The sequence below is a fragment of the Rhinichthys klamathensis genome, unplaced genomic scaffold (genome assembly GCF_029890125.1).
Source record: "Rhinichthys klamathensis goyatoka isolate OS25496 unplaced genomic scaffold, OSU_Roscu_1.1 h1tg000425l_1, whole genome shotgun sequence".
NCBI classification, from domain to species: domain Eukaryota; kingdom Metazoa; phylum Chordata; class Actinopteri; order Cypriniformes; family Leuciscidae; genus Rhinichthys; species Rhinichthys klamathensis.
Genome location: NW_026606923.1, coordinates 328,180 through 340,301, shown reverse-complemented (window position 1 = coordinate 340,301; position 12,122 = coordinate 328,180). Strand labels below are relative to the sequence as shown.

General features: G+C 38.1%; 2 protein-coding genes across 2 annotated transcripts in view; both read right to left on the bottom strand.

Annotated features, from left to right (window-relative positions):
- LOC130071039 (UNC93-like protein MFSD11) overlaps positions 1-12,122 on the bottom strand; it is a 248,771-nt gene that overhangs the window by 193,959 nt on the left and 42,690 nt on the right. The gene's annotated exons all lie outside the window — the stretch shown is intronic.
- On the bottom strand, positions 261-10,279 carry nsmce1 (NSE1 homolog, SMC5-SMC6 complex component). Its single transcript, XM_056235651.1, has 8 exons — positions 10,162-10,279; positions 9,351-9,489; positions 9,046-9,167; positions 8,775-8,852; positions 1,600-1,746; positions 1,385-1,501; positions 998-1,124; positions 261-564 (listed from the first exon to the last, which is right to left on the bottom strand). The coding sequence occupies exons 2-8, from the start codon at positions 9,466-9,468 to the stop codon at positions 467-469; spliced, it is 807 nt and encodes a 268-aa protein (XP_056091626.1). The 5' UTR covers positions 9,469-9,489; positions 10,162-10,279; the 3' UTR covers positions 261-466.

The window sequence follows — 12,122 nt, the reverse complement described above, 5'->3', positions numbered from 1 at the left end:
CTGTCGTCATCGTGTAAAGCCCGCCCCAACGTTTCTGATTGGTGCCTCGATTTCGACGGATTTGAAATGGGCTTGAATGAGCTCTTTGCCAGACTAACTTTCAGAGCCAATCTAAATTTGCCAGAAGTTGTCTGAGTTTTCCCAGGCTATCTAAAAGGGGTATTTGATTGAAAGAACAATATGCTTCTCAAAAAACTTTATTTTTATCTTGGCAACCATACAAATGTGCTCAAATACTACAGCAAGCATCTCCATATAAGAGCAAAGAAAGAGACATAAGTTTATTTGCATAAACAATTTGATCTTGAATTCAAATTCTAACAACAACAAAAGAAGTGGAATTGAGAAACAAACTTATTCAATAACAATACTTTAATAATAGAAAATACATGTAAAAACAATCTTAGACTCTTCAGAGAAAGCACTTGAAATAACAGCTGAAGCGATGGATCAGCAGGATTTGAGATCATGACCTCCTCGACCGCCGGGACGTTGTGGGTGCAGTGTTCTCTCTGGATGATGAAGGTAGATTCTGTGAACTCTGTGACTGGAAATGCTGCATTTCTGCAAATAAGAAAGAAAAAGACATGACAATTTTGATATCTAAAACTTTCTGAAGTAAACAACTCTGCAGTTATAATATAAGATCGATGGAGCAATTGGGGTTGGTTTACCCAAAAATTTAAATTTTGTCATTTACTCATCCTCAAGTTGTTTCAAACCTGTATGAGTTTCTTCTGTTGAACACAAAAGAAGATATTTTGAAGAATGCCGGAAACCAGACAGTTGACGGTAGCCATTGCCTTACATAGTATTTTTTTTCCTACTATGGAAGTCAATGGGCTCCACCAACTGTCATCAACATTCTTCAAAATATCTTCTTTTGTGTTCAACAGAAGAAAGAAATCCATACAGGTTTGGAACAGCTTGAGGCGGAGTAAATGATGACAGAATTTCGATTTTTGGGTGAACTATCTCTTTAATAACAACAGCTCACCTGGAATCTCGTGAGGCCAGAAATCATTGCATGATGGGCAATGAGGGTCACTGCGTGCTCTGAAATATCTAGCAGCACACGGGAGGTGCACCTTGATTCCACATGCTGGGTTTTCACACATTTGGCACTGAATATAAAAGAAAACATTTTGTTTGCAGTTTCCCATGTCTAAAAATGCCATAAAAATCAGCCAACCCCAGTCACTCAAGTCAATTCTATGGAAAAACAATTTCAATACACAACTTAACTAACAGAAAATTCAACTACTCAGTTATTAAGCAAGATAAACATGAGCTATTCACTTAAAAATGACTCCTTGCAGTTGAAATCAAATGATGGGAGTTCTAAAGCCACACCCTTTACTCGTATGTGTATGTATGTCTATACCTGCAGGGCAATGTTGTGGCACACATGACACACTTTGATGAGATCCTGGTAGATTGAGCGCATATACTGTTCCATCTCCACAACGCAGCGGACACTAAGAGTGTATTCACCGTCTTTCTAAAGTAGCATAACAAAAGAACAAAAACAGTAATTAATTGCTTTTGAGGGTAGTAGTGAGTTATTTATAATACTTAATTATATCTGAAAATGTATACCTCGTTTAACCATTTGTCCTGGACAAATTTGTTCAAGACATGCTCGGTTTCTTTTTTCTTCAGTTTCTTTGTCCGGAGGCTGTCGGCACAGTTTAAAATATCAGTGGAGGAGGCAGAGCCGCTCTCAGAGTCCACAATCAGATCCATCTGACGGAAGAAACAACGGCAGGAGATATTTGAAAATATTAATAATACAACCAACATGTTTTAGTAATAGGATCGGTTATAGTATTTTTTTTCATGTCATAATTATTCAACCCCCAAACGCTCAATTCTGATTTATTGCTCAGATAAAAAAAATTTTTATTTTTTTTGCTGTTCAAATTTTTTGAATTATGGTCAATATCAGATTCGCGTGTGAACAGGTCACAATCCTGAACTGACCCGCATCATGTGCAAAAGAACGATAACAAAGATGGCATGCAGCACAGAATTACACCAAAGTAAACATGGACGTTTCTGAAGTCAGCATTTACGCATTCAATTAAAAGCTGATGAATTTGTGTGCAGGCTATGATGATGAGGAGACAGAGAGCATAGTATTTCCGTACAGTTTTGCTTAGAGCTTTCACTGTAATACTTCCGAGTATAACAGCTCACCGTCCCTCCACTGACTAACTTCGCTGCCGTCTTCCATGTTCACAGAGTGACCAAAGAACTACGGTATGTAGTAAAATCTTTGAAGTGACGAATAAGTGACGTAAAAGGCACAAGAATTTCGACATGACTGTTCAGACTGAGGTTTAATTGCAAAATGGAAGTGGCCCAAATCAGAATCGAAAAGACCAGATTCCAAGTGGTTTGTGCTATTCACAGATTTGCCTGCATTCTGTTTTACACAACAGTTTTCAAACAAACACTGAAACTTTTTATGCGTTTTTGCCGTTCATTTACACAAATTTTTTTTATTTCAGATTTCAAAGTGCAAGTTTTTGAAAACGATACTGTTATCATCTCCATGTAAACTACGAAAACACGAATTTGTGAATACAGTGACACCATGCACGTGTATTAAGTATTCAGTCTATAGGCGCGTAGTGTTTCTTTACAAAGTCACATTGCCAACTACTGGCCTGGCAGCATAATGCAGCAATTTTAGTCTTTTTCGCAGATCCGTATGAACGGTGATTGTTTTGACAACGTTAGCGTCTGAACGCAAAGGAAAACAGCGGAAGACACGAGCCAGGACCAGAGCAAGAACCTCTCCGCCCCTCCCGGTCTTCGAGATCTCCACCCGGAACCGCTTCTCCCCTCTTCACGAGTCGGAACGCGACGACGCCGTGATCATCGGCACTTCCATGGTCCGTCATGTCCGCGCTACCTCAGGTAAGGGTAAGGTGCGCACTCACTGCTTTCCTGGTGCTCGTGTTCTTGATGTCGCCGCACAGGTTCCCGAGATTCTGAACGGTGACGAGCGCGTCGGAGCCGTTGTCCTCCATGCGGGAACGAACGACATCAGGCTGCGGCAGACGGAGGTTCTGAAGAAGGACTACAGGAGCCTGATCGAGGCGGTACGCAGCACAGCGCCTGAGGCAACGATCATCGTGTCTGGACCGCTTCCCACGTACCGACTAGGACAAGAAAGGTTCAGTAGATTATTTGCTCTAAATGAATGGTTAATGTCATGGTGTAATGAACAGAAACTGCTCTTTGTAAATAATTGGAATCTGTTTTGGGAGCGACCCAGGCTGTACCGTGCTGATGGCCTGCACCCCAGCAGAATCGGAGCGGCTGTTCTGTCGGACAACATCTCCAAGACGTTGCACACCATCTGACTAGTAAGTCAAAGTCCAATTCACAGTCTTTGCTGTCCCAACTTAATTGATATAAGTAGTGTAGAACATTATATAGAAACTGTGTCTATTCCTCGTCTAGTGAGGCCAAACAATAAATCTAGTGTAGGATCTAGGAAAAATCTTATTGTAATTAAACCAGAAAATCTAAATATCAGTGAACAAAAACAATTTCTAAAACTAGGTCTTCTAAACATTAGATCGCTCACACCTAAGGCGGTTATTGTAAATGAAATGGTCACAGATAATAGCTTCGATGTACTTTGCCTTACTGAAACCTGGCTTAAACCAAATTAGTATTTCGGTCTAAATGAGTCTACTCCGTCAGGATATTGTTATAAGCATGAGCCCCGTCTGATCGGTCGTGGCGGCGGTGTTGCAACAATCTATAGAGATATTCTTAATGTTACTCAGAAAACAGGTCACAGGTTTAATTCGTTTGAAGTACTTGTGCTAAATGTTACGCTCTTAGATGTAAGAAAGAAATCCCTATTATCTCTAGCCTTGGCTACTGTATATAGACCTCCAGGGCCCTACACTGATTTCCTAAAAGAGTTTGCAGACTTTCTCTCAGATCTATTGGTCAATGTCGATAAAGCAATAATTGTTGGAGATTTTAACATACACGTAGATAACACAAATGATGCGTTAGGGACTGCGTTTACAGATTTATTAAACTCCTTTGGGGTCAAGCAAAACGTCAGTGGTCCCACTCATCGTCTAAATCATACACTAGACTTAATTATATCATATGGAACCGATCCAACCGATATAGATATTATACCGCAAAGTGACGATCTCACTGATCATCACATGGTAACTTGTATAATACGTACTGCTGAAATTTGTCATGTTGCGCCGCGTTATCGACCAGGCAGAGCAATCCTTCCAATCACTATAGATAGATTCTCAAATAGCTTACCTGATCTATCTCAGCTGCTCAGTGAACCCAAACAAACAGATGAACTAGAGGAAATGACCAGCAGTTTGAGCACCATTTTCTCTAGTACATTAGATATTGTTGCACCAATTAGATTGAAAAAGGTTAGAGAGAAAACTGAAGCACCATGGTACAATAGTACTACACATGCTATCAAGAGAGAAACTCGTAACTTAGAGCGTAAATGGAAACAAACTAATTTAGAGGTCTTTAGAATCGCGTGGAAAGACAGTGTGTCACGTTATAAAAAGGCTCTAAAAGCAGCCAGGGCAGAGCATCTCCGCAAACTAATAGAAAATAACCAAAATAATCCAAGGTTTTTATTTAACACCGTGGCTAGACTAACAAATAAACAGACATCACCAGAGCAAAATATTCCGTTACAGTATAGTTGTAATGATTTTATGAATTACTTCAATGAGAAAATAGAAAGCATCCGAAATACAATTGTAAATGTACAATCCTCTATGGTGTCTTGTGATTCAGCCTCAATTATCGTCCCTCAAGAACAACTACACCGCTTTACAACTGTAGGACAGGAAGAGCTAAATAAACTTATCATTGCATCTAAACCAACAACATGTTTATTAGATCCAATACCCACTAAACTACTGAAAGAAGTGTTGCCTGTAGTGGAAGAGCCTCTTCTCAATATTATTAACTCGTCTTTATCTTTAGGTCATGTTCCAAAAATATTCAAGCTGGCAGTAATAAAACCTCTTATTAAGAAACCGCAATTAGATCAAAATAACTTAGCAAATTACAGACCGATTTCAAATCTTCCATTTATGTCTAAAATACTAGAAAAAACTGTGTCCGCTCAATTGTGTTCTTTCTTGCAAGAAAATGAGATATATGAAAAATTTCAGTCAGGATTCAGACCGCATCATAGCACAGAAACTGCGCTAGTTAAAATTACAAATGATTTACTTTTAGCTTCTGACCAAGGCTGTATCTCAATACTAGTTCTACTCGATCTTAGCGCCGCGTTCGACACTATAGATCATAAAATACTCCTGGATCGACTACAAAACTACACTGGTGTTCAGGGACAGGCATTAAGCTGGTTCAGATCGTACTTATCGGACCGTTACCATTTTGTCTGTTTAAATGGGGAAAAATCGAAGATAATGTCAGTAGACTATGGAGTGCCGCAAGGATCAGTGTTAGGCCCTCTGCTATTCTCAATATATATGCTGCCACTTGGTAATATTATAAGAAAACATGGAATTAATTTCCACTGCTATGCTGATGACACTCAATTATATATTTCATCACGACCAGATGAAAACACTAACTTATCTAAATTGACAGAATGTCTTAAAGATATAAAATGCTGGATGACGTGTAATTTCCTGCTACTAAATCCAGATAAAACGGAGGTATTACTTATTGGTCCAAAAAACTACCCACAAAATCTCTTACAATACAACTTTAATTTAGAAGGTTGTCCTGTTACCTTATCGACTACAGTAAAAGACCTGGGTGTTATACTAGACCGCAACTTGTCTTTCGAAAATCATATTTCGTATGTTACAAGAACAGCCTTTTTCCACCTTAGAAACATTGCTAAATTACGTAACATGCTATCTGTTTCTGATGCAGAAAAGTTAGTTCATGCATTCATGACCTCGAGACTAGATTACTGTAATGCTTTATTAGCTGGTTGTCCTGCATCTTCAATAAACAAGCTACAGTTAGTCCAAAATGCAGCCGCTAGAGTTCTTACTAGGTCAAGAAAATATGATCATATAACACTGATTTTATCATCTCTGCACTGGTTACCTATTAAGTTCCGTATCAATTACAAAGTACTACTACTGACCTATAAAGCCCTAAATGGTTTAGCTCCTGTGTATTTAATGGACCTTCTATCGCCCTACAATCCATCGCGTTCTTTAAGATCCCGAAATTCGAGGCTTCTGGTCATTCCTAGGATATCTAAGTCCACTAAAGGAGGGAGGGCGTTCTCACATTTAGCTCCTAAACTCTGGAATAGCCTTCCTGATACTGTTCGTGGCTCAGACTCGCTCTCCCAGTTCAAAACTAGATTAAAGACGCATCTCTTCAGCCAAGCATTCACATAATGCTTACCTTTTATACCACTGTTGAATCAGATCGACTGCATTAATATTATGAACAGCAGCTACGCTAATTATTTCCCATCTGCTTTTCTGCTAAATAGCGTTCGTCAGCTCCAGTTTGTATCCAGCCTCTCACGGAGACTTCAGATGCCCCAACGCCTGCGATGAGACGACTCGACGCCTGTGAAGAGACGCCTCGACGCCTGTGAAGAGACGACTCAACGCCGGCGATATGTTATGCCCTAAATTAATACATGATGATTAACTAACTATATTCTTCTATGTACATTTCTGAAATGCACTTTCTGTAAAGCTGCTTTGAAACAATATGTATTGTGAAAAGCGCTATACAAATAAATTTGAAATGAATTGAATTGAATTGAAAAGCTAGTGAAGCTTAGTGCATCGTTGTTGTGTAAACGTACCCTTAATTAGCTTTAGTTGTGTTTTAGTTAATTATGTATTAGCCAGTGCATGTGCTGAATTTAAGTAGCAAATATGGCCAAGACAAAAGAGCTCTCACAAAAGAAGTTGTCTTGTTACATCAAAAAGGCTATGGCTACAAGAACATTTCCAAGACACTAAAAGTTCCTAGAGACACTATTGCCAGTATCGTTTGAAAGTTTAAAATGCATGGAAGAAAAAGCACAATTTCATCAATAAGACGAAATCAATAAGGAGTAAGAGGTTTGAAACCCTTGGCTTACTGCTAAAGACTTGATAGATGAAATGATTTTAGAAGGAAAAAAACATTTCAATGCAGAATATAAAAACACAAAACAAGCATTTTGAGCTCTAGCCCGGACACCTCAACGAATGCCACTGTTGACCAAGAGGACATAACAGGAAAGGATAACTTGAATATTTTAAAAGGACTTTGGATGGACCTGTGGAGTTCTGGAAGAATGTTTTATGGAATGATGAGACCAAACTGGAACTTTTTGGGCCTATGGGTCAGCAGCAGTATGTCTGGCACAAAAAAAAACATGACTTATGACCAGAAGAACACCAAAGGGTCAAGCGTGGTCACTTTTGTCGCTGTAGTGCTTTGCTGCTGCAGGAAGTGAAAATCTTGACCATGTGACCCGTGTCATGGATTCTTTGAAGTATCAGGCCCTTTTGGCAAAGATTATGATGCCTTCAGTACGTAAACTGAAGCTTCACTGAATCATTTCACTTTCCAGCATACTTCCCAATCTACCAAAGCTTGGTTCAGCGATTGGTCCGGGATGTTCTTTAACATCTAAACATCGTGATGCCCCCCCCCCGTTTCCATGCTTGGCACGTGATTCACCACAGCCAAAATAGCGCTGTATGACAGATTTAGCGCTTTTATTTCTAAATATTAATAAACTTGCTTACCATGTCATGAACTAATCTTCTATTACGATTCTCAAATATGTGTAAGTGAGTTTGTTTTGTCATTTAAAAAAAAACTTTATAAATGATCTTGATCTGTAACGTGAGATGGGTGCCGTGTTTGGGCCGCAGTTCAGAGATTTCTGTCTGTTGGATTTTTTACAGCGCGTGAATTCATCAGTTTCTCCCGAAATACATGAAAGTAAGTGGCCGGTGAACTGGGAGAAAAATAGAGTTGACTTTATAGTTATTTACACTGTGTCTCTCTGATATGAATAAAAACCGTCGTCAAATATATTTGAATGGGTTGTTATTGCTGCTTCCATAGACACCATTGTGTATTTTTCAAACTATAAATGTATTGTTTTGCTATAAATTATATTGATTTAAATATCTGAAACCTAAAATAAACATTATGTGGTTAAAAACACTGAACAGTTGTGATATAGGCTATGACAAGCGCGAGCGCGTCCGTCTTTGGCTCAGCACCAGCCACAGCGCGAAAGCACGCAGTTCGAAATCGAAATTGCTGATGAGATATAGAGGAAAATATCTAGTGGAAAATGAGAATATTATGAAAATACCCCCCCCCCCCCCCTTCACTGTAGACATTGTCTGATGCCAAATTGGTAGACATCGCGCAACCCTAGTCTCCGGATTTAAATCTTTTTGGTTTCTGTGCTGCCACTGCTTTCTCCAAATTTCACCAAAGAATATCAGTGAGTTCGATGCTTTTACACAAAGAATGGCCTAAGATTCCAGTAGAGAGTGTTGAAGGCAACAACTTTATTTTCTTAGAATCACTCAAATGTGTAATAATAAACTTTCTTTGATGGTTTTTCTGATGCCTTTGTTGTAGTGTTTTCATAAACATAATGAATGTCTTGCAGGTCAGAGGGATCCAAAAAATAATAATTATATATATATATACAGTATATATATATATATATATATATATATATATATATATATAATTGTTTTTTGTGTGTATAAACATACCGTTTTTCTGAATAATTCCAGTTCATTATCTGCATAATCAGACGCCATTCTTGTTATGTCTGTCTCGGTCATGTTTACCTGAATAACAGATGAAAAGTATTTGTCATTTCTGTTTTGATAATATAATAATTATATAATATACTATATTGTCAAAACACAAGTTTATTATAACACTAATATCATTATTAATATATATTAATAATGCATAAATCAAATATAACATCAAACACATAAATTAAGAAGATGTGTATATCGATTAGATTCAACCAACCAAGGCATAATACTCCAGTCCATTTTCTTCAGACATGCCTTTCCTGATGTACATGAACAAGGGCTGAAGCTGAGCGTTGATGACATTAATGAAATCATCTAATCTGTCTGCCACATAGTGCGCTAGAAATGCAAGAAAGATGCATTCAAACAGGACACTTATATACAACTGACATTCAATTTCCAGGTGTGACACATAAACATCAACAAAAGAATAATTTTGCCTTTAGTGCAGAATAAAAATGAAATAATAAACAAATGATCCAACAGAATGTGTACACATTGCTTGCAGTGTTTTCTTCGTACCTCCATGGGTCTCACAGCAGTGTTTGTGTAGTGCTTCAGCCTGAGATGCACTGATGATGCCATTGCTCATCATGGTCTGCAAGAAGCGCCTGTGACTGTCTGCCATTGCTCGGGACATTCTGCTTAATGTCCTCTTGAGCTGGAAAACACATATCTTGATAAACACAATTTCTCAAACCTGCAAATACTGACCAGGCAAACATAAGTTAGGCTAAGTTAGGTAATATGATAAAATGATTTCCATTACACGAGAGTAGATGTTAAAACTTCATGCTGATTTGTACTCGGCTTTCGCCAAGATAAGCAAAACTAAGACGTAGTTTTAGTGACGAAAATTACATTTGGAGAGCCCTTATGTATTACCAAGAAAATATTTAACAAGTTCAACTAAACAATAGTTCAAATATGATGATGTTCCCACGGTAATTGTACACAGGTAGTCATTTTAAGATCTATTTGACTCAGATGGTAACGTTACTTCATCTTTAGGTCTCATCATTATTCTGTTCTAGCTTGTAGCTTAACCGTATGTTAACGTTTATAGATGTCCGTCTATATATAACAACAGTCTTTCGACCAATTATTTAGTGTTAGTGTGAGCAAGGATTTGTGGTAATATACATTAATATACATGTCTTCCAGCACGAATGTACAAAAATACTGCAAGCCACGAAGATGCGCGACATGCTAACGTTACGTCAAATCAAGAATGCGTTTGTCCGGGCATTCAAAAACCGACATCGTAGTCTGACCGAGACAGATTTACATTTAACAGTTATTGCTCTGGAGTGTTGATCTGCTCCTCACATACCTGTTTTCAAATTCAAAGTTGTGCCGCCGAGATGTCAATTTCGTGCAACATTCGCGCGGTCCCACTAGAAACAATACTTCCGATCACGTGACTTGAGTTCCTACGCAGTGTACACTGCATCCTGCACACTTATCAGGGAAAAATTCGTTCAAGTAAAGTCACCTTCATTTATATAGCGCTTTTAACAATATAGATTGTTTCAAAGAAAGCAGCCATACACATAATAATAGGAAATTAAAGTAACAGAGATTGTTTTGGCTTTACAGCAGCTCTAGAATGAAGTTAGTTTTGATTGATTCACTTCCGTTGGAAACATCATTAGTTCACTGATTCTTGAGAGTCGGGACAAAACATGTCCCACATTGAAAAGTCTAATTTATAGCAAAAATTAAGAAATTCATCATGTATGACATACTTACAAAGTTAAATCTAAAGGAATTGTATATACCTATCTGATTTTTAGAATAAACTTTTTTATCTTTTTGGGGAAAAGTTGTTTAAATGTATGGTCTGTGGTTAGATGGTCCATGTTATTGCCCTTGTCCTCAGCAAGAGGTTACAATATTAACCATCCCAAAAAACTTTAAAAAAGCTCTACAATTGTGAAAACATATCAAATAAAAAATAAGGGGTATAAATATAAAAAACAATGCATGAAGTGAACATCAAACAATATTTTCCATAAATATCTGCCTATTAAAGTTGTGTCCTCAGTTTCTGTCAACCCCGTCAGATTTTTTCATAAAGCTCTTTAAATCAGGAAATAGCATGGTCAGCTATATCCTTGAGGACCCCTTTTCATCTCCCTGTCTGTGGTGAATGCAGCACTACCACACATGCTCTGGAATGTTTTACATTTTTTAATATTTTAGACAAACAATGTCAATATTCCTATGGTCACAGCTGGACCATGTCAATACCATCTTTCTGTTAAGATACTTTTTTTAAACCATAGTGGATTGAATTTAAGCATTTTAGTGAGGTTATTGGGACAGCTAGCAACTGAGGAAAAACTACCTAGCTGCAGTGTACAATACATGTTTTGGTGGGAAAATACATGCCCTTACGTCAACTCCGTCAGACGTCAACTCCGTCAGGTTCTATGTCTGAAGGAGTTGACCTGTAAGCTGACGGAGTTGACAAATCCACCAATAACCTCTTAATGTGCGAATATAATATTATTTGTGAATATAGTGAAGGGTTAAACTGTTATTTCAGGGTTTTATTTACACATAAATGCACATACATAGCATGCATTACATTATTTAACCATACGCATGTCCGACGCCTGCTGCTCAAGGCATAAGCGCAGGTTAGACAAAAATGAAATCTTAAGTAAGCTAATTGAACCTGATTCTAAGCTATAGATTATGTGTTGCAGTATTGTTGTCAAGGAATGTCAATTTAAGATCACACCCATAAAGTAGGCGGTGCAGGGCAATCACACATCCAACACACACACACCCCCCCACACACACCCCCACACACACCCCCCCACACACACACACACACACACACACACACACACACACACGACACTTTAAAGTAAATGGCTACTTACAAAAGAGGGAAAGGAAGAGGAGAAGAGGTGGATGAGAAAAAGGAGAGCAGGAAGTGGTATAGGGGAGGTAGATGAAAACGGAGGGGGAGGAGGGCCCCTGGTTTCCCTTATTGTTTTTTTTTTTGATAGTTGGAAACGGTGTAATTTATAATAGTTGGAAACGGTGTATGTGCAATATGTTTATTATAGTTTGCTTTACAGTAAGTTCAATACTCTAATAACAAGGAGTAGTTTTAGTAGTAGTTTAAAGAGCACATCTGAGCACATCACAATGCACACATATTTTTTGTCAACACCGTCAGATCTTCATCAACACCGTCAGGTTTTCATCAACACCGTCAGTTTTTCATCAACACCGTCATATCTTCATCAACAGCGTTGGATGTATGTTTTTGTTTTT